Source organism: Ochotona curzoniae, unplaced genomic scaffold (genome assembly GCF_017591425.1).
Source record: "Ochotona curzoniae isolate NIBS_2020 unplaced genomic scaffold, NIBS_Ocur_1.0 contig_3622, whole genome shotgun sequence".
Lineage (NCBI taxonomy): Eukaryota > Metazoa > Chordata > Mammalia > Lagomorpha > Ochotonidae > Ochotona > Ochotona curzoniae.
Window position 1 is genome coordinate 4,419,841 of NW_024465926.1, and position 21,460 is coordinate 4,441,300.

Here is a 21,460-nt window from a genome sequence, read left to right on the forward strand (position 1 = left end):
GAACCTGTCTTGGACCTGTGACCTCAGAGCACTGGAAGTGCACACCTGGGAACTCCAGAGGGCTCAATAGACCCACCCTGCGCTCTCACCGTCTCTGATGGCAAAACTGTGCAGGAGGGCCAGGCCGTCGAACCAGTGGTTGTACGTGTTCTCCCCGACCGTGTGCATCCCAGGCCCGTTGCGTAGCAGTGTCCCTTGCAGCCACGGAGGAATCTGGCCTGTTGGGAGAAAAAAGGCCAGATGCCAAAATGGGAAGAAAGTGTTGTGGACAGCCCTGGGGCTGCAGAGCCCCCCGTGCCGCATGCTGCACCTGCCTCTCCATTTTGGATTGTTTCTAGAAGATGTATAAAATGCCTGGCATTTTGCCAGTACTAAGGATGCCAAGATGTATAGACATCATCTCATTAAAGAGAAGAAAACGAGCCCCGGTGCATACTGTGACAGAAGCCACACTCCAGACCCAGCAAAGGAGCCGGAGAAAACAGAACCTCACTCGGATGTGGGCTGTCCTTCAGACAGAGGGTGCTTGTCTCACAACGACAGTCCAGAGCCGTGCGACCCAGTGTGGCAGCTGGCAGTGCCACGTGGTCACTGAGCACCTTCAACGTGGCTGCCAGGCCAGGCTGGGGCTGTGGGAGAGCATTCATGCACAGAGCACATTTCCAAGACTGAGTAGGAAAAGCTAAAAGATCTCATGAGCAGTGTTTAATATCGATCATCTCCCGCAGGCATGGTATTAACAGACACACACGTGCGTGAGTCATTTTGCCTGTTTCTTCCTCCTAGTTTAAATGTGTCTAGCAGAAAATTGTACTTCTTGCTAATGCAGGCCCTGGAAGACAGCAGTGGTGGCCAACATCCACGTGGGACACCTGGATTGAGTTCTAGGCTCCTGGCTTTGGCCTGGGCCAACTGCAGGATACATCAGCAGATGGGAGCACCTCACCCCTTCTCTCCAATAGAACAGACTCTAAGCACACATGGGGCACGCACTGCACTTCTGCTGGGACAGTGTTGCCCTGAGATGGGGCTGGAGCCACTACCAGGATGTCCCACCAAGCCTCCTCAGGACACAGGAGCTGCCAGGGAGACCCAGTGGCAGGGCACAAGGTCCAGGGCATCCCAGAGCGTAAGGGGCAGCTATGTGGGCTCCCCTTTCTGAATTAAAGTGCAACGAGCATGTATGTTAGCTTTTGGAAACAAGCATCTATGCAGTACCCAGTGCATCTGTCTTAAAACCTTAGAGGAAACAGACCAGGTAGTGCAAGCGCTAGCGACGGAAAAGTAGCTGTCTTCTATGTTCTCGTCTGTACTTCCAAACTGCATCAATCACGTGTCATACTCACCTACGTGGAGCTAACAGATACTGTGCTTTCCTTAGCTTCGTAATTAGGAACTGACTGCTCCAAGTCCCTGAAAACCTCCATCTCCCCACTGCACAAGTGCACCCACGGCAGGCTTCTCCTGAGAATCATGCAGTCTGTGTCTAAAATCAAACCCCCTGTGTACCAGAGCAGACTCCTGAGCTATCCTCAGGATGGGGGGAGTGCCACTCAGGGGACCCGAGGACTCGGGACCCGAGAAAGAGGCGACCCAGAGGGCAGAGAGCAAAAGAAGTGGACCTGGGGCCATGCGATTGACTGGCAGGTGTTCACTGCTGGGGTGCCTGATGCAGATGCATTGTGCAAGTGCACACCTGCACATTCATTTGGACATCATCTTAGGATGCCTACATTTGCACAAATACATCATACACTCAGAGGGGTCACCTTGCAGACCATTTCCTTGTCCACGAAGTCTGTTGTGACATGCACGATCCTCTCCTCCCACGAACAGGAACCACCTCAGTCTCCTCCATGAAGACTTGCAGTGTGACAGTCTGGGCCATGCATCACTGACCCCATGTGTTGTTGCCTAGACTATTCCAAAATACTTCACATGAAGCGTCGCCTCTATCACCTGAACACAAAGGAAGAGCCCGCTGTCGACACCAAGTGCTCACCTGTGACCGTGGCCTTCACGGGCTCCAACTGTTCCTTCTTATTTCTGCCGAACAGGACATCCATTGTTAGCACATGGAGTGACACTGGCAGCAGCCACAATCTCGCTCTGCCTTCTCGGGAGCTGCCCCTTGCCCCACTCTGCCCCTCACGTCTCCAGCCCCACCGTCCCTTGACTTTCCCTCTCTGTCAGCTCCGTCTTCTCCCCTGGCTGGCTGAGGAACTGAGGTCTCTGGTTGACCAAGAAAGCCACTCTGGCATTCTGTCTCCGAAGGCTCAAAGGGCGATTCCTGGGACCTGGGTCCTGGCTAATCTATAATCCTCTGTGCTCTCAGCTTTCACTTTGGGCTGGGCCAAGTAAAGCTCGTTCCACTCATTTCTAAATGAGCCACCTGCTTGGGCGTCTGTTTCAGGCGCTGAAGATGCTCATGAGCAGAGAGAACCATGCCAGGGAGCCGGGTCCAGGGCGCGTGGAGCTCACACTCCTGTAAGGGCTGGTGAAGTGTTCAGCATCTGCAAGGCCAGGGAATGTTTCATGTTTTGTTTCTAACAAAGAACCCTGATTCTGACTCCTAAATATCACATTTCAAAAGAAAGTGGATTTATTATTTTCTTTCTTCATTTCCTTGCTTCTTCTCTCCCTTAGTTTTTTTTTTTTTTTCCTTTCTTTCTTTTGTAGCATGAGAGAGAGAGATTATCCATCTACTGATTCACTTTCCAGACAGCTGCAACAGCCAGCACTGAGCCAGGCCGGAGCCAGGAGCCAGGAGCTTCTCCCGGATCTCTCACACGCGGGGAGGGAGCCCAAGCACTTACGGCCATCTGCTGCTGCTGCTTTCCCAGGCACATTAGCAGGAAGCTGAATAGGAAGTCAGGTAGCTGGAACAGGAACACGACGCCAGCCCCTTTTGTGAGAAGGAAACATAAAACGTTGTGTATCCATTTGAAAAGCAGAGAGAAGTGTGGGCACTTGGTGCCACCTGGGACAATCATAACCCCTAGCAGACTGCGTGCTGGATTTCAGCTTCCTGTCAGGCTCCCCTTGGCCGGCAGGAGGTGGTGACGGGTATCTATGTTCCTGGCACCTGCAAAACAGGTTTCTCGAGTTCTAGGCTCCTGCCCGAGTCTGACCCAGCCCTACCTGCTGCAGGCATTGGAGGAGTGAACCAGGTGATGAAAGTTTATCTCTTTTTTCTGCCTTTCAGATACATAAAAAACAAATAAATATAGAGCAAGAACTAAAGCTTTGCTTAGGAACTATGAAGAGTAATGAAAAGCAAACTTTAGTCCAACTTGTTGCCCCATCAAGAGAACAAAATAGTGGCTGCCTCTGATGAGAGGGCTCTCCAGGACTCCCAGGTGAGGTGAGGCCATCACTGGAGACCCACATTTACACTGCCCAGAGGGGTGCGAGCTGGTAAAGTCACACTCTGGGAAGACAGTGGCAGCCTTCCTCTTGTGGGTGAAGCAGGGAAAGGCTGAGAAGGACAGCGGTCAGGTCTGGGCTGTGCCAACATTCCAGGAGCAGAGCTGCTTGGTCCCAAGCAGGCTGTGCACCCAGCCACTCCCTGCACCTTTGAGTCACCTGCTGGGGGTCCCATTCCAGACCCACCAACTCCAAAATTCAGATAATGGAGTTAGGCCATCTGTGTCTCCAGAAGATTCTACTGTGGGCAAGAAGCCTTGATACAGGGGGAAAAAAAATCTCCATGTTTTGGGTTGATTCCAGATTCAACTTCCACCTTGTCCTTCCTCTGTGGCTGCCCTGCCTGCCTTATCCTCTCTGTGCTTCCCCTTCCTGATCTATCAAGTGGGAACAGCAAAATCAGACTCTCCAGGCTACGGCAATGCAGGCGAAGGCACCCGGCGCCTGACGATCACCCATCCAAGGCACTGCCTCTCCTCCCATTTCTGTAGGGGACACCTCCCTCTGACCCCCCCTTTCCTGGAAGCTTCCACTCCCACACCCCCGCCCTCAATCGCTTGTGAGTTTACCCATTGTCTGGTGTAAGCATGTGTATTTGTACCAGAGCTATTTATTCATGGCTGTGAAAGCTGTGTTCTTGTGAGGATTAAATTAGAAAGTCTGGCAAAAACTAAGGCTCAGGAAAAAGCAAGCAAGCAAGCAAGCCAGCCAATACAACAATGATTTCTCCTGCAGTGGAAGAGCGAGTGCTTAGGGCTTAGAGATCAGAGACCTAGCTTTGGCCCCCAGCCCGAGTTAACAGTGCTGACTCTCTTAACCATCTCAGTGCTGACACATGATCGGTGGAGAGTGGGATGAAGTGTCTGTCTCCTGGCCCATGCTTCATCAGTCTCTGAAAAATGATTCTCATGGGACCAGTGTTGTGGCACAGTGAGTTGAGCTGCTGCCTGTGGTGCCAGCATTCCATATCAGAGCAAGTCCTGGCTGCTCCACTTCTGATCCAGCTTCCTGCTGCTATGCCTGGGAAGGCAGCAGAAGATGATTCTGGAGCCTGGGCCCCAGACAGCCACGCAGAAGACAGGGTGGAGTTCTTGGCTTCTGGCTTGAAGTTTGGCCCAGACCTGGATGTTGTAAGTCATTTGGGGGAATGAACCATTGGGTGGAAGACCCACCCTCCCCCACTTTTCTGTTGTTCTCCCTTCAACATACAAGAATCTTTTGAAACGAGCCCACTGCTCACAGTAGTTTGGCCTGTGCTCTATGCCATTGTCAGCAGCAAGAGGCCCAAGAACTTGAGCCTCTGCCAGTGACAAGGGAGACCTGGAAGAAGCTCATGGTACTTGGCTTCAGCCTGGCCTAGCGCTGACCATTGCGGCCATATGGGAAATGAACCAATGGCTGGAAAATCTCCCTCTGTGTCTCCCCCTCTTTCTGTGTAACTCTTTCAAACACATAAATAAACAAATCTAAACAAACAAAAACCCAGCTATGAATGTAAGAAGAGCTTAAAAAGGACTTTTTTATGCTAGGAGAGAAGAAAAAAGAGATGGCTGTTTGTCATAGTGGTGTCTTGGGCCAACCAAGAGAGTGCCTGGTTTCAGTTCCAGACACTTGGCTTCCAATCCAACTTCTTATTACTGTGCATTTGAGGGAGAGGCAGCAGGTGTTGGCTCTAGACTTGTGTTGCTGCCATCATAAGGGATACTCAGATGAGTTCTGGGCACCTGGCCCAGGCCTGGCTGTCCTGGGCATTTGGGGAGTGGACCAGTGGATATGTCTCTCTGTATTTCAAATAAAATGAAAATGAATGCAGATTTTGAAAACCCAACAGCCTTATTTTGCAATTCTTTATCTACCATTACCAAGTTATTGCCTAAGATAATATTCCCCTTTTGGAGATAATGTTATCCTATCTAAATTAGTTTGCAATTTTCCAATTAAGCTAGCTTCTAAACTGGTGCCTCTAATTAGCCTGGGTGATAAGGGGTTAAGGAGTAGGGACAGCAGATAACGTTGCAATCTCTGCTAACAGGGTTCAAGGTGATGGGCAAAGTCTCCATGGCTGGGGAGGGAGACAGGTCTAAGAGGCCAGACAGCCTCACCCGCTGTGGTTCCTGGAGCACAAGAGCCACGTGATTGCAGCCAGCGGATAAGGTCTCCGAGCTGCAGCAACGGCGTCTACGTGAGCACAGCACTGACGCCATGAGCTCAGAGGCTCCTGGGAGAGCTGAGAGGGCAGACAGTGATGGCCTGTGCTGGGATGGACAGTCTGGGCTACACTTAGGAGGTGCAAGTGGCAAGGCTGAGAGCCAGGGCCTTCCTGGAAGTCTTCTAATAGACTTCAAGTTGCTACCACAGCCTTTACGGCCCAATTGGTGATGCTTGAAAAAAACAAATTCCATTGGAAAAAACGCCTTGGTAGTAGTCCTGACATCTCTCCCTCCTAAAATGGTTTCCTGCTTGGTCCAGTTTACTAGCCTCAGTAGTGGTTATTTTATTATTATCATTTAAAATTTTCGATTTTTAAAAGATCTGTTTATTATTATTGGAAAGGCAGATCAAATTTGTGGAGAGAAGGAGCGATATAAAGAAAGATCTTCCATCCTTTGGTTCACTCCTGAAATGGCCGCATTGGCCAGAGCTGAGCTGATCCAAAGCCAGCAGCCAGGAGCTTCTTCTGGGTCTCCCATGAGGGCACAGGGTCCCAAGGCTTTGGGCTGTCCTCTACTGCTTTCCCAGGCCAAAAGCATGGAGCTGGGTGGGAAGTGGAGCAGCTGGGACACAAACAGGTGCCCTTAGGGGATCCTGGCACTTGCATGGTGAGGATTTAGCCACTGAGGCACCAGGGATCAGCCTCCTGTGGGCCTCTGGTCCTCTGGTCCCATGTCTTGCAGCCACCTTCCTCGCTGCTGCCTCCAGCTGACTTGGTTGAAACCCAACCCTGTGGTCGAGGTACTTGATCATTTCAGCAGTGTCTGGCAAAAGCAGACATTGAAAAATACCAGTTGAATGAATGAGCGAATGAACAGCATGTGATCTGATTGTATTGTTGTATTAGTGTCCCAGGGCTGTCCTAAAAATGTGTCCCATGCTGGATGGTTTGAAACAACAGAAATGCACTCTCAGGAGTCCACATCCACTGTCAGCAGGATCCCGGCAACAACAGCTGGAGGCTCTAGGGAAGGAGCTCCCAGCTGCTGCCTGCCATCTAACCCCTGGCTCGTGGAAGGATCACCCCAATCTCTCCCTCACCGTGCAACATCCTTCCTTCCGTGTCTCTGTGCCACTCTTCTCATATAGACAGCACACACGGGGCCCACCTCCTCTAGCAATGACCTCACCTTTACTTGACTGCACTGATAAAAGTATGATCACAATCAGGGGCAGCAAGGTGGGGGCTTCAGTCCACCTCTCAGAGGGTCACCATTCAACCCACCGTGCTCATTAGGCAAGGCCATTTAGAAATGGGGACGGAAAAGGATTTGTTTTTACAATCAAGTGCTTATGGCTTCTCTCGCACTCTTACTCTCTTTGGAAAGCTTACAGGAACCTTTAAATGGTGCTGGACCAGAAGCAAACAGAACTGCTATGAGGACACCCAGGACACCGGAGGATCGACCTGTGAAAGTTTCAGGAAGAGGTTCGCATCCGAGCTATGGATGAAAAAGTGTGAACACAGTATAGGAGGATCAGAGGGAAAGCAGTCCCTGGGGAGGAGCAGCAAGGGAGCAAGCGTGGAGGCGTGACCAGCAGGCAGCCCGCTCAGCAGAGGACAGTAGGAACGTGAAGGTGGAATTTAGCCTGCAGCTTTGTGCTCTCAGCATCCAATAACTCCAAGCACGTCCCACACAGGACATAAGGAAGCCTTTACTCGGGAGATAGCTTATCACGGTGCACCTTACATACAGCTTTCTGTCGGACACCATGAGGGTAGCAGCCCTGTTCTGCCCAGCCCGTGAGTCAGCGTCCCACACTAGGCTCCTCAGCTATCAGACAGGGGTTCCGAGCAACTTCCAGGAGGAGAGAGGTCACAGATTCAGTCCCAGGCCGGGGAGTGGCCGCCGAGTTGGCTAACGCTGCTGAGTCCTGCGATGAACACATGGGTGACGGAGCTGGAGATGGTGGCCCTCTCCCTGCCCTGAGACGCAGAGTAAAACAACCCAAGTGTCCAGGTGGCGACGAATCCTTCTAACCATCTGACGGGATATTATTTGGCCACAAAAAGAAGTAAAACACACACTGCAACGTGAGTGGACTTTGAAAGCCGTGGCTCGGGAAAAGAAGCCTGCTGCAAAAAACAAAAACTCAACAATTGTAGGAGTTTCATCAGCAATATCCAGGACAGACAAATCCATAGAGAGAGAAAACAGATCGGTGGGCTGGGGTGGGAAGATGGGTACACACCTGGAAAACAGTGACCGTGCCAGGGGAAGCTAACAAATCAACCCCCGATGCTGCACAGCTGGGCTCTCTGGCCAATACCGATACTTTTTTTTTTCAGTCTTTATTTGAAATACAGCATTACGGGGGGAAGGGAGAAAACAGAGATCTTGCATCTGTTGGTTCATTCACTAAATGGCTGAAACGGCTGCGCCTGAGCCAAGGCCAGGTCAAAGCCAGGAGCCAGGAGCCTCATCTCGGTCTCCCATGTGGATGCAGGAGCACACGCACTCGGGCCATCTTCTGCTTCTGCCAGGTACATTAGCAGGGAGCTGGGTAGGAAGTGGAGCATCTGAGACTTGAATCGGTGCTCACATGGAATGCAGCACTGCAGGCAGTGGCTTAACCCACTGTGCCACAATGCCCATCCATTATCTCACACTTTTTCTTATCTGACATTTAAAAGAATATTTTTATTTAGCAGTGAGGTAGACATAGAGAAAAGAAGAGACAGAGAGAAAGCTCTTCCATTAATTGATTCACTCCCTAAATGGCTGCAATGGCCAGAGCTGAACTGACCTGAAGCCAGGAGCCAGTAAATTCTTCCAGGTTCCTCATGCAGGCACAGGTTCTCAAGACTTTGGGCCATCCTTCTCTGCTTTCCCAGGCCACAGGCAGATTGCTGGATGTGAAGTGGAACATCCAGGATACAAACTGGTGGCACAGCCAATCCTAGTGTTTAGAGATAGAGGGTTAGCCAGTTGAACCAACATGTTTTATCAACACCCAGCACAACACATGGGATCCACCTCAAAACAGATGCTTTTTTTTTTTTTTTTTTTTTTTTTTACAAAACTTTAACATTTTTATTTGAAATACAGAGATAGAAATCTTTTTTCTGCTAGTTCACTTCCCAAGTGCCTGCAGCAGCCAGGGCAGGAGTGGGTGAGAGCCAGGAGCTCAGGACTCCGCCTCAGTCCCCCCATTGGGGTGACATGGATGCAAGCATTTGAGGCACCACTTGCGGCCTCCTACTGTGAGTTAGCAGGAAGCTGGAGTCAGAAGCAGAACACGTACTGAAACCAGGGACTTGGACATGGGATACAGGTGTCCCTGGAGGTGACAACTGCTATCCCAAACACCTGCCCGCACGCCAACTTCTCACACACCATGTCATCTGCTCTGGGACTCAACAATACAAGACACATTCAGTGTCTGCACTGACCCCGCTGAAGTGAGCCACGGAGCGACCGTTCTTTTTAACAAGAACACTAGTGCAGAAAGTAAAAGGATTTTCTCCTCACCATTAAAATAACAGATTCAAATCTAATTTTAGAATATGTCATGGACAACATTTTCAAGCTGGCAAAGATGTTAGGTGGGCACATCTTCGTTTTGTAAAACCTTTGACGTCAGTCCATGAGCTCTTAGTAATGGCGCCGCAGGAAGCAAAGGCAGCTCTGGGTCTGGATGACCCGGATGGAGCCTGCAGACATGGCGCTGACTGCAGGAGGGCAGACCCACAAGGCCATGTGCAGTACATGAAGTGGTCAGAAGTTAATTCCTGAAACAAAGTGCAAAAATGGTTGTCAGGACAGGGTAGGGGAAGCACTTCATAGGCGCAAGGTGATCAGAACGTTCTAGAAGTGATGACTGCAGAACCGTGCAAACATACTAAAAGCCACAAGACACTTTACAACAGTGACTTCTATGATAGTAAGTTATAATCTCAATCAAGCTATTATTTATCAAAAAGAAGGAACCGAGGAGGACAGAGGCCTGTTACACGGAACAGGTGCTGCACCTTTACCGAAAAGTGGCATTTGAGTTTTATTGGACATGGAGGGGGTCTGGAAGAGCCAGACAAGGTGTTGTTCTCCACCGAGCAGACACCCAGACAAGGGCACAGAGGGGTGATGAAAAGTTATAGCTGGGGGTTGCTGGCACCAGGAGGAACTGTGACAATGAGGGAGCCATGGGATCGTTCTCAAAGGATTTTATGAATTGTTGAGCAGATAATGGGTTCACATGATACAAAAGAGGAGAGTTGCACAAGGGAGCCCAACCAAACCCAGCTGCCCTCCTTCTTCCGTGTCCCAGTTACCTTGTGCCCCTCCCAACCCCTCGTGCCAGGTTCCTGGAGACTCTTGATGGGTTAGATTGGACACACACAAAGAAACATTTGTATGTGTTTTATGCAGATGGGACAGACTGTACATTTAACAACAGCAAGAATCTCAGCAATCTTTCCAAGTCTGTAGAGGAACAATCTGTTGGTTTCTGAATGAGTAGGTGGGTTGCACCATATACTGCTAACTAGATTCCTATCAATGGATATAGGGGCTGCTTCTAATTTTTCCCTATCATGAAATTCTGCCAGTGGATACTCTGAGCTATAAGACATTCCATACAAGTATGAATATAGCTGCCAGTGACTTGTCTACACTGTACTGCTTTGTATTTTCAAGATTTTTACAAATATCATATTGTCCACAAGAGAGGTTATACCATTTATACTGTCACCACCAGAGGGTAAGACAGACTGTCTCCCAAATTTGGGAGGTACATTTGTAAGTGCTGTTGGGAGCTAAATCACACAGAATCTGAACTTGAACCACAGACCAGAAAAAACCCAGGGGTTTAGGGAGTGGATAAAGATGAGCAGGTTTGAATTTTGAGTGAAGTTTCTTTGATGATGACATCACATCAATTTTATAGGGAAGTCTTGTTTTCCAGCAGACACGAGGAACAATGTGCTGCATCAATGAGGGGACCAGATGTCCACGAGGATCCCAGCCAGGCTGGGGACGGAATGTTTATCACTGGGCCATGGCTGCCAACTCCATTGTGTGGGATTGGATATGCATGGAACTCAGTCTAACTTTCCTGCCCATTTTGGTCTTTATCACACCCTTCCCAGATGCTGATGACTGCTCATGAAACATTTCAGCCTCAGGGTAATGACATAAAATTAATAAGGAGTTTTAATCAGCCTCTAACAGTTGACCAGAAGACAAGCAGATGGGTGATGCAGCAACTTTATCTCTTTTGGGAAGACCAAGTCATGAATTAATTGGTTTTGGAACAGGCAGTGAACAAAGAGCTTGGTGAAGCAAATATGCAGACACATTCTCCCTGAGCCTGCCGTCTCTTGAACAAAAGGGGGTTGCTGTCACTTCCTGCATAGAGAGAATGGAAGATGGGTAGATGGATGATGGATGGACGGACGGACGGATGTGAGGGCATCAGCTACATAGGTGCCGAGAGCAAGCTCCCTGCAGAAGCTCAGCTGTGCTTCAGGGATGAACGCAGTGAGGTTTGTGCTCTTGGGGCTCTCCCTGAGGCTCGGGGCCACCACTGCTAAGCCAGAGGAGGCCAGTTTTTGCTCTAAGAACCAGGCAGCCTTCAGGGATGCTTGCTATGAATTTGTGCCACTTGGACACACCTTTCACGATGCCCAGAGCTGGTGTGAGGGACAGGGCGGCCATTTGGCCTTCATTCGCGATGAAGCCACCCAGCAGTTTCTGCAGAAGCACATCTCCCAGGAGAGGGAATGGTGGATCGGACTCACAGGGAGCTCGGGACAGAACGAAACCTCGGGAGGTAGGTGCCGGGACACAGTGCATGGCTTATGGGAAGCTCATGGCTGGAGTTTGTACCCAGAGCTCTGCAGAACAAATTCATATATTGTAAGCCTTACAGCAATGATGCCTTCCACTTTTTTTTTTTAAGATTTAGTTATTTTTATTGGAAAGTCAGATATACAGAGAGGAGAGACAGAGAAAGATCCTCTATCCGCTGGTTTACTCTTTAAGCAACTATAATGGCTGAAGGTGAGCTGATCCAAAGCCAAGTACCAGGAGTTTCCTCCGGGACTCCCACATGGCTGCAGGGTCCCAAGGCTGTGGGCCATCCTCCACTGCTTTCTAAGGCCACATGCAGGGAACTGAATGGGAAGAGAAGCAGCAGGGACACAAGCCGGTGCTGATATGGGATCATGGCTGTTGCAAGGTGAAGACTTAGCCACTAAGCTATCATGCCGGTCCCCTCTGTTTTGTTTTGTGAATCAAACAAAATTGCTCCTGTACAGTCCCCCAGTTTATAACCTGGTACACAGCTGGCACTTGAGAAATGTCCATTGCTTTGCCTGCACCTAATAGCAATCCCAGCTGGGGTTTCTTTGATTCTTGCTGGAACAGGGCCAGGCGCCATCCTGAGTGTCTCTTGGCTGTTATCATGTTCATCCTTACAATAACCAGCAAGAAAACGGAATCTCATCAGATTGCAACTAAAACTGCGATAAAGCCTGCCCCATCTCTAGGGGAGAGCCATAGCCCCAGGCAGTTTTGTTCCCCTGGTGCCTGAATACACTGGAGAACAGACAACATTTGTATTTCACTCAACTCCAAGCCCATAAGGTAGGGCTTGCTTTATGGATGAGAAAAAGGCTTGCTCAGGATGACACAGCTGAACAAGTGCAGTGAGCTCTCGCACCCACGAAGGACAACTTCCGAGACTGACACCTGCCATACCACAAGGGCTGCCGGGGTTCTCACTGCCTCCTTAGGAGCTACTGGTAACTAGAGGCGAATAGAGCCTCCCAGGAATCTACTAAATGGGGATGTCTTAATTCACAAGCAATTGGGGAAGTGCAACCAAGGCAATTCACAGCAAAGGGAGTTTGACTTCTTACGATGCCAGTTCAAGCACCGCTTGTTGAATGGTTTCCTGGCTTGTCGAAACGGCAGCTTGGACATTTCAGCATATTGAACGTCTGTCTGCCTGTGTGCAGCTAAAGGAGTTTGGTCTATCAAAATCTCCCCACGGATGCTGCACAGCTGTCACAGAAAATGAGACAGATCTAACCAGACTGATAGGCAGCAAGCTCTGCTATTTAACGGTTTGTAGGAAGCAAAGACCAGAACAGGACTTAATACCACAGCCTTTGTGACAATTGGCTTCAGACATTCATAAATTATGATGTATGTGGTAGAGCAGGAGTGGGGAGGGACAGAGATGTTGTGACGCAGCAGGTGGAGTGGGCCTGTAAGGTGTCGTGCCCATGTCCGAATGCTGATTTAAATCCCAGCTACTCCACTTCTAATCCAGCTCCATGCTAATGTGTCCTGGGAGGCAGCAAAAGATGGCCCAAGTACTCAGACACCTGCCACCCATGTGGGAGACCCAGATGGAGTTTTTGGCTCCTGGTTTTGGCCTGGCCCAGCCCTGGCTGCCGTGGGCATCTGGGATGTGTGAAGCAACAGACAAAAAGATCTCTCTCAAGTTCTCTCTCAGGTTTTCAAGCCCATAAAAACAAACAGATGAAAAACATGTTTTAAAATGCTGGTATGCACTTAAAAGCCAGCCTGGAACAACGGACAAGAAATACAACACCAAGAGGAGCGGCTCATAGCTGGAGAAAGTTCACAAGAGGCTTTCACCCTATGTCCCTTTGTGCCATTGGAATTAAAAACAGAACAACAACAACAAAAAAAAAACAAAACACCAGTTTCTTTAAAAAGTCGAGCAACATTTCCAATCTTCATTGCAAAATGTTATGTCAGGTGTTTCTTTCTAGCATCTCTGAAATGCTACACACACACAGGTGCACGCTCTCACACACAGGTGCATACGCATGTCCTCTCTCTACCTCTTCTCAAATTACATCTGGGATTTCCGAGTCCTGAAGGGACCTGGAGTGAGGGGCAAGGCTTGTGTCTCAGCTCCCCACTGGCCCCAAGTGTTCGATAAGAAACCCTCTTCCTGGGAAAAGCCTTCCAGCAGCCCGTGAGTCACTCTCAAATCTTAGATCACAGGTGGAGATGGCTGCAAGCATTGTTTCTTTAAGAGCTTGGCAGGTTAGAGTGAGGGCCTTTCCGGTGGGGCATCTGAAGACCATAGTGGGGAAGGGCTCCTCCGTGGGCAGGGGAAAGAGGGCTTCGGCTCCTCCACACCGACAAAGCACCTGCTGCACATCAGCAGCTGAGTGGAGCACAGCCTCGTGTTTCTGTAAAAGGGGCTGAGAGGGGCCATGTCCCGGGCTTGTGTTTGCACCCAAGGCCCAGGAACCTGGTTGGACACCTCAAATGTGAGTTACAGCAACTGGCGCAAAGGGCAGGTGGCCCCTGGCCCCAAAACCTGCGGCTACATCGGGAGAGGTTCGGATTCCCAGTGGGCCACCTCGGGGAACTGCACGCAGGCCTTCGCCTTCATCTGCGAGTTCGGTGAGCTGGCCCATGCTGGAGCCTCCATCTCCCTCCCCGGCCACCTGCCCCGCCGCTCCAGCTTTGCCTCTCCCCTCCCCCTACTTCCCTCCCTCTCGCTCCATTTCTCCTGTCTACCTCCTCTCCATGCTTCTCTCCCATCTGTCTCCACCTGTCTGGATCTTCCTCCTGAATGTCTGCTTGTGGTTTGCCCATATCCCTGTCTGGGACTTCCATTGTCTCTTTCGTTATGTCTCCATCTCCAGCTGTGTCTCTCCCTTACCATGTGACATTTTGTGTCTCTGGTTCCCTCTCCCACTTCCATGCACGCTGTCCTGTCAGGTTCTCAGCCTCGACTCCCTGTGGCCACTCCGCTTCCCACCAATCAGGTACCTGCCCAGCCATACCTGTGAGTCCCCTAAGGGTTGCTTTCCCTTGTCGCCAGGGGTCGGCTGGAGCCTGGCCTGCAGGGGCCTCAACGCCACCCTGCACTGTGGCTCAGGGTATGTTATCCAGCTCCAGGATGCCATCTACGGCCGCCAGACACCCCACTACTGTGTCCAGGGCACGGGGCAGCCCTCGCACTTGGAGGAGGAATGCATCTGGGTCAACGTTAAGGACGAAGTGGCAGGTGGGGTCTCAGTGTACCATGTCCCTGTCTGGGGTGAGAGGGTAGTTGTTGGAATGCTGGGCTCACAGAAGGTTCTGGAAGCCCCTAACCATCTTCATGTCTGACTGTCCTCCAGCACATAGGCAAACTGGCCAGGTTCTACCCACAGTACTACTGAGGAATGCAGGGGGCAGGGCCCACCACGCCACAACATCAAATCACCCTGGGTTCAGGCCTTCTCCTTCCTTGCCCTGCTTGGATGTAGAAAACATTGCTTTTTTCAAAAAAAAAAAAGTTTTTAAAAAACATAAAATATTTCAAACATAGAGACAGTAGTAAAATCAGTACAACAAACTCCCACAGAGCCACTGCTGAGCTTGGTCCAGTCTTCATGGTATGTCGCATTTGCTTAAAGATCTCTCATTCTAAACAACGAGCCTCGCCCACGCCCCCGACAGCTCTCTGGGCCACATGCTTGGCTCTGCTGCTGCTCTGGCCCTGCGTGCAGCCCTGAGCACGGCACAGGGTGGTCTCACAGGGTCTGCACGTGGGTGACAGTGGTCAGGCACACAGCTCAACCAGCAGTGTGCTTTCCTGCCTCCCCGTTGGGCTGCAGGTGGGTGTGTTTTGTGCCACACACTGCTTCTGAGACGCATGATTCATTCACCTTGACACACACTGTTCTAGCTCATCTGTCACCGTCTCCTCTCTGGCTGGAGAATGAATGGTTGTACCTTAATCCTCACTGCCTGATTGATACCGGGCAAGACAGAGCTGCTGCTGCTCCTGCTCACAGGGGAAGATTTTCTCTAGGACTTTGCTGTTGTAAATCAGACCAGATCTGCCCCCACCTATGAACGCTCTTTCGGCAGGGATGGGTTATTGTCATGGAGCACAGAGCAGCAGCTCACGATTGAGAAACAATGCAGTTTCATGCAGGGGACTGGTTTCCTAAGTCCTGGAAGGGGAGAGGAATCCAATCAGGGTACAGCTGCTGCCCTGAGAGTGGCAGCGAGAGTCCTCAGAGCATCCTCAAACACTGGGCTGCTGGCCAAAACACCAGCAGCCAGGGCCATCCTGCAGTGCTAGAACCACGGCAGAGGTAGCTCTGTGAGAGACAGGACCAAGGAGGAAGAGCCTGCGTGGGGGAAGTGGAAGCTACAGAGGAGCTGCTGTGAGCAACTCTGGCTTCCAGACCCACGCCCCGAGCTCTCCGGGCCCCCAGTCCCCATACTAACTCACACAGCACAAGGCCGTCTTCAGCTGGAACAGCAACTGCTAGTCCGCTGGCTGTACAACAGGGAGCTTATCTGGGATGTTCTCTCTGGACCCAATCTAAACAAGGATCTCCTCGCCTGCTTTCTCTGGCTGCAAGTAGAAGCGACGTAGGAAGTGGAGTCTGAGAGAGTCCAAGTGTGGGACAGGTTCCACGCGCTGTGGCTGGTTCTGAGGCCTGGAGCTGAGGGCTCCATTCAGCCAGTGCCTCCAGGACAGAGGGCAGAGCTGGGCCCCAGTCACCCGAGCAGGTGCTGCGTTGCCAGTGGTTCTCACAGTGAGGGTTGCTGGGAGCTGTGGGAGACAGACTCTCAGCTGCTCTGCATGCCTCCTCATGGGCCCCACCAGGATGCGTGGGGTGCCCCGGGTCTTCACAAGCACTCCAGGGGAGCTGGTGTGTGCTGGGTTTGAGAGCCAAGCGCTAGGGCCTGAGCTGCTTCAGGGCGGAAGTCTGACTTTTCCATCCCCTGAGTGCCCCACCCCAAGCCCTGGCTTCAGTGGACACCAGCAGACGCGTGCTGGGTGGACAGTGGGAAGGAGGGCGAGGACTCCTCTCTGGGTAGCTATGCTGAATGTGTCCTCTTTTGTCCCTACTTCCACTGGCATGTTCCCCAGGCCAGTGCCAGGGGCTGCAAGCGTGCCAGGTGGCAGCAGACGGGAGCTACTTCAGAGACAAGTGCCCAACTCAAGGCAGCTACCTGTGGGTGCAGTACCAGTGCCAGGAAGGTGAGTCCCCGGCTTGCTCGGGCGTTGGAGTTGCACTGTTGCTTCTGGGGTGTGTCAGCCTTCCCCGGGACCAGGGGTGGCAGCCTCCCACATGCCTCGTGTGTTCTGTGCTGGGGCTCCCTGCAGCCTGGCCCCGCAGCTGGGTCAAGCGTTTGAAGTTCCTACCGCAGAGGTTTAGCCAGAGCACACAAAGGGAATATTTTTAACTGCAGAACCCTTGAAATTACACTTCGTTGGGGTAACCCAACCAACGGCGACAGCCAGCTCACCTGACTGGAAACACGAGAACTCTCTCCCAGGACATACAGAGACTTTCAAAGCACACAACTCTTGAAAGCTATACAAGTATCCTGAGCACTTGTAGAGGTCGTGGGCACAGCAGCAGGAAGCAGCTGGATCCAAAGTGAAACGGCCGAGATTCAAATGGGGCCATATGGGATACCGGCAGCACAGGCGGTGCCTTAACCTGCTCCATCACAATGCCAGTCCTACACTTCAAATTGACACTCTCACTTTAAACCCCTAAAAAATGTCTGTAGCGCATGAAAGGTCCCTTCCTCCAGTTCTACAATTCTATTATCCATAAGGAAATACCATAAATTTAGAATGAGTTCTCCCCTGATTTTTAGAAATGTTCACAGACAGGACCCTGTGTGAATATTTTTATTTACAAAATAACATTAAACAAGAGAGCCTACATCTGAACTTCCTTGTCCCTTATGAATTTATCCTGCACATCTTTCCAAGACACCGTCTTTCACCTCAACATATATCCTGTTAAAAATCATCCCCGGGCCCGGCGCGGTGGCGCAAGTGGTTAAGTCCTCGCCTAGCACGCCCGGGATCCCATATGGGCGCCGGTTCTAATCCCGGCAGCCCCGCTTCCCTTCCAGCTCCCTGCCTGTGGCCTGGGAAAGCAGTCGAGGACGGCCCAAAGCTTTGGGACCCTGCACCCACGTGGGAGACCCGGAAGAGGCTCCTGGCTTTGGATCGGCATAGTATCGACCCGTTGCGGCTCACTTGGGGAGTGAATCATCGGACGGAAGATCTTCCTCTCTGTCTCTCCTCTCTGTATATCCGCCTTTCCAATAAAAAATAATAAAAATAAATCTTTAAAAAAAAAAAAAATCATCCCCAACTCTGTTTAACCAGTTCCCTCAGGAGGTCTCTGCTCGTTGCACACCTTTGAGACTCTCCAAATCCTAAACCATGGACATCTTGTGTTACCTATGAATGAAAAATGAAATTCAAAGAACTTTCAAAAGCCAAAATAAAATTTTAAAAGCATAAGAACAATGACCCAGGAGAAGGACAGGAGAATTTTTCACAGCAGAGTGCTGTTTTCCTTCTCTAGGCATACAGCTATTTGTGTTTCGGCCCGCAGGCCTGCAGCTGGCAGTGTCCAGGGACAACGTCATCTTTGACAACGTCACCATCTCCCTGACGTGGCTCCTCACGCCCTATGTGGGAAACCTGTCCTGCGTCATCAGTACGGGTGACGGCCACACTTTGGATCCCTACGACCCCCCCAGGTGAGAAGAATCTCTGAGGCCCGAGCGGATGATGGCTGTGCTTGCCAATTAGCAAGACACCCCAAACTAAACAGGGTGATTCATGTAGCACTTCTAGTTCTTCACAGTTCTCTGGGGAGCAGAGCGGCCCCCTCCCCTGGATTGACCTCAGCTGGGGCTGGCTGGCCTAAGAAGGCTCACGGACGTGGCTGGCTGGGAGCTGGGGACATCATGCCACTCAGCACCCAACAGGCTAGCCTAGAGTTGTTCCCATGGCGACAGAAGGGTTTCCAGCATAAAAATGAGGCCCACACACAAGTGTTGGTCCCATCTCTTTCTGCATCCTATTTTCCAATCCTTGTCTACAACCAGAGGCAAGAGGTAGAGGAGACTCGCCTGTAGATAGAGGGAGCCTGGAGCCCCGAGGCCCAAGAACGGGGCCAGAAAGAGCGACGCCTGCTGGTTTTACAAACACTCCATACACAGTCTGTCTCCTTACCGAGACGTTAAGGAGAATCAGAGACAAGAGCGGGGTCTCTTTGACTTGGCTCTGATGGTACCACAGCTCAGGGGGGCTGCTCCCTATTGAGGGAGGAATGAGGCAAAGGTGGCACTCATTGAGTGTGGAGGATTTTTTGTTGGTGAGAATAAACATGTGAGTGATGAGATTCGTATCTGTGCTACTAGGCAGTATGCACATGCAATTTCCCTGAGCCAACAGGACCCCGAGAGGCTGGGCTCCTACAAGGAGGCCAGGGTCTCTGGCCCCCAGGGCTGCTGGTAGGACAGGAAGCCCTGAGCAGCCCTGGCTTGTCTGCTTCTCTCCCTGTCACAGCTGGAGTGAGAATGGCCTTGACTGCTTCCTGCAGTCCACAGAGAAAAGACGAGGGAGAAAGGGACAGCTGAGTGACCCAGACGGGCCCAGCATTGCTGCACAGGTTCTCACTGTTTCCATCTTGAAAAGGAAACAATGGAGGCAAAAAAGAACCATCTTTTAGCCCCAACAGACCTCACACAACTTCAAGTTGGCATCAATCAAAATTAGGTGTGTATAGCCTTGCCTTAGTGACATCAGGACTTTCCAGTGGCCTACGCTGGAGACAAATGGAAGCCAGTGCTAACATTTACCCATTCTGGATGGTGAGCCCAAGGGTGTTTATTGAATCACTGCCTGGAATCCTCTCTGTGGTTAATCTCCAGGCAGTTTGAAACTTAAGCAAAATCCACTAGCGGTTTTATTTCCCTGTTTCAAAGAAACCTCCCCAATCACCTTACCCAAATCACTCAATTTAAAGACCCATTGCTCTACTAATATGAGGAGATATGATTTGGTATGCTTTCATTGTGAAGAAATGTTAAATACATAAAGGATAAATACATTCACCCTTATCGGACAGAACACAATGCATTACGTAATGCATCATCTCAGTTTCCATAAACACACACTGTTTCTGCATATCTGTTAATTCCTTTTAAAAAGGCCTTGTTGAACCTTGAAAGGCCCACCTGACTTCTCTAGCATGGTGTGTGTAACAACAGGAGCCGTTTGTGACGCTTCCCTCCTAACCCCAGCAGTCCAATACTGCAAACAGCCTGGGTTATTTTTGCACACCTCTTCATTAGCCTAAGAGGTAGGGATTTTTAAAATAGAATCCTCCATGTCTGTAATAGATAAATACCAGAAGCTGACAGGAAGCTCCTTCTCACCTTGCATCCACCATGCCTTTCTGAGAGGTGAACTGGTTTGTCTGGCAAGCTTTCCTACGGGATGGTTTGCATAGAGTAGAGCTTGTCCAAAGTCAGTGTTGGGTGACTTAGCGCCCTCTCCTGGCAGATCTGGGAACTGGTGTCTCTTGCATCATTCAAAGCTGCTTCTGCCGTCCTGGCTGCCAGGCTTGCTGGACACCGGTGCTTTCACCCAACAACGTAAACTTCGCCTGTGAGCCTGACACCCACAAGCACAGGGAGAGAACTGCGACAGGGCAGGAGTCCGGTGCTGCACACAGCTGGGCGCATCTGCGGTTCAGATCCATGTGGGAAAATGAGAGAGGCTGAGGAGCTCAGCCCATGGTCATGAAGAGAATCTGATGCCACCCAGTGGGAGGAGACTGCTCTTGGGAGAGTTGTCCTAGTGGGGGCTGGGGACAGACTCTGAAGGCAGAGGGAGAAGTGGAAGAGGGTGCAGAAGCCACTCAGACCCCCCACACCCACCCTGAACTATCCCGAGAGTGGGAGCTTGGGAGCCAGCACGGAGCGTTGTCAAACACCTTGTGCCAGGAGCTGGAGAGAACTCAGGATGGCACGCGGGAGAGCTCCACAGTGCCCTCCACAGGGGACGTAGGCTCTTAGACAGGCAAGCTGTGGATACCTGTCTACTGGTAATATTGCTAATGGGACACCTAGGCCTGATTTTAAAGGGTGCAAGAGACTATAAAAGAGGAAGACAACAGTCAGAGTTGTGCTTTTCATTTCTAAGATGACCATTCTTTTTTACTTAGTTCCCCCACCCCACCCCAGAGAGGACGTCTACCCAATTCGTCCACTTTAAGAGGGTTTGTTTTGATTTCATGGAGCATGGCTACAACTGAAAGTCTCTGGCAATTCATCTCAAGGCTGAATTCTGTCCATTATAGTTGCCTTTGAATTTTGGTCACACATTTTTCTCATTCTTTGTCAAGAAATGTGGATGGTGTTTAGGATATCTTGAACTACATGTTCTGAGGCCCTGGGCCCTTCTAGAATTGGCTGCAAAGTATGGGTGTTCAATGCATTCACTCTTTTAACTAGCCACCTCTGGGTCTGCAGCACATATTCTGACTTGCCTTCTGTGGGCAGAGGCTGCGGAGAGCTGTCTGTGTGCCATCCAGGGTCACGTGTGTGGTGGTTTATTTAGCAAAGCCTTTGCCAGGTTGCTTTGGGTCTGCTCTGCACATGCGCAATTTAGGGGTGAGCCTGTGGCTGCATGCTTTCAAGCACAGAATTTGGGGATCCCCTCAGCTGGAGCTTTCCTCTAGGATCCCCCCCCAACACACACCACACCACACACACTCTGCTGGAGTCCTCTCTGCATTGGTTGCTGTAAATGGAAATATTGGCTTTCTCTAGGGGACCTGATACTGTCAGTGCTGAACTGAGAGATGGGCTAGCTTGAGGCAGGCAGGGCAGAAACAAGAGAGACAAACGTGATCCCATTTTACAGATAAGGAAGCAAGGCTGGGGAATAGGGCACTTCACAGATGAACCAGAAGATCCAAGGACGGGTTGGGCATGTGGCATCTTCAGCTTTAAATGGCCAGGGAGGTGTGAGGCGTGAGACGTGTGTATGTCCC

At 50.8% G+C, this 21,460-nt stretch overlaps 2 protein-coding genes across 2 annotated transcripts in view; one reads left to right on the forward strand and one right to left on the reverse strand.

The window, feature by feature from the left end:
* The window catches only part of BCO1 (beta-carotene oxygenase 1), a 28,549-nt gene extending 26,483 nt beyond the window's left edge, over positions 1–2,066 (reverse strand). The window contains exons 1-2 of the mRNA XM_040982030.1: positions 2,003–2,066; positions 90–218 (exon numbers count right to left, since the gene is read on the reverse strand). Coding sequence (XP_040837964.1) covers positions 90–218; positions 2,003–2,066 — 193 coding nt within the window. The remainder of the gene's footprint in view (positions 1–89; positions 219–2,002) is intronic.
* Positions 2,067–11,108: 9,042 nt separating this feature from the next.
* Positions 11,109–21,460, forward strand: part of PKD1L2 (polycystin 1 like 2) — a 61,959-nt gene continuing 51,607 nt past the window's right edge. The window contains exons 1-5 of the mRNA XM_040982321.1: positions 11,109–11,409; positions 13,866–14,030; positions 14,455–14,640; positions 16,510–16,620; positions 18,005–18,152. Of these exons, the coding sequence (XP_040838255.1) occupies positions 11,109–11,409; positions 13,866–14,030; positions 14,455–14,640; positions 16,510–16,620; positions 18,005–18,152 (911 nt within the window). The remainder of the gene's footprint in view (positions 11,410–13,865; positions 14,031–14,454; positions 14,641–16,509; positions 16,621–18,004; positions 18,153–21,460) is intronic.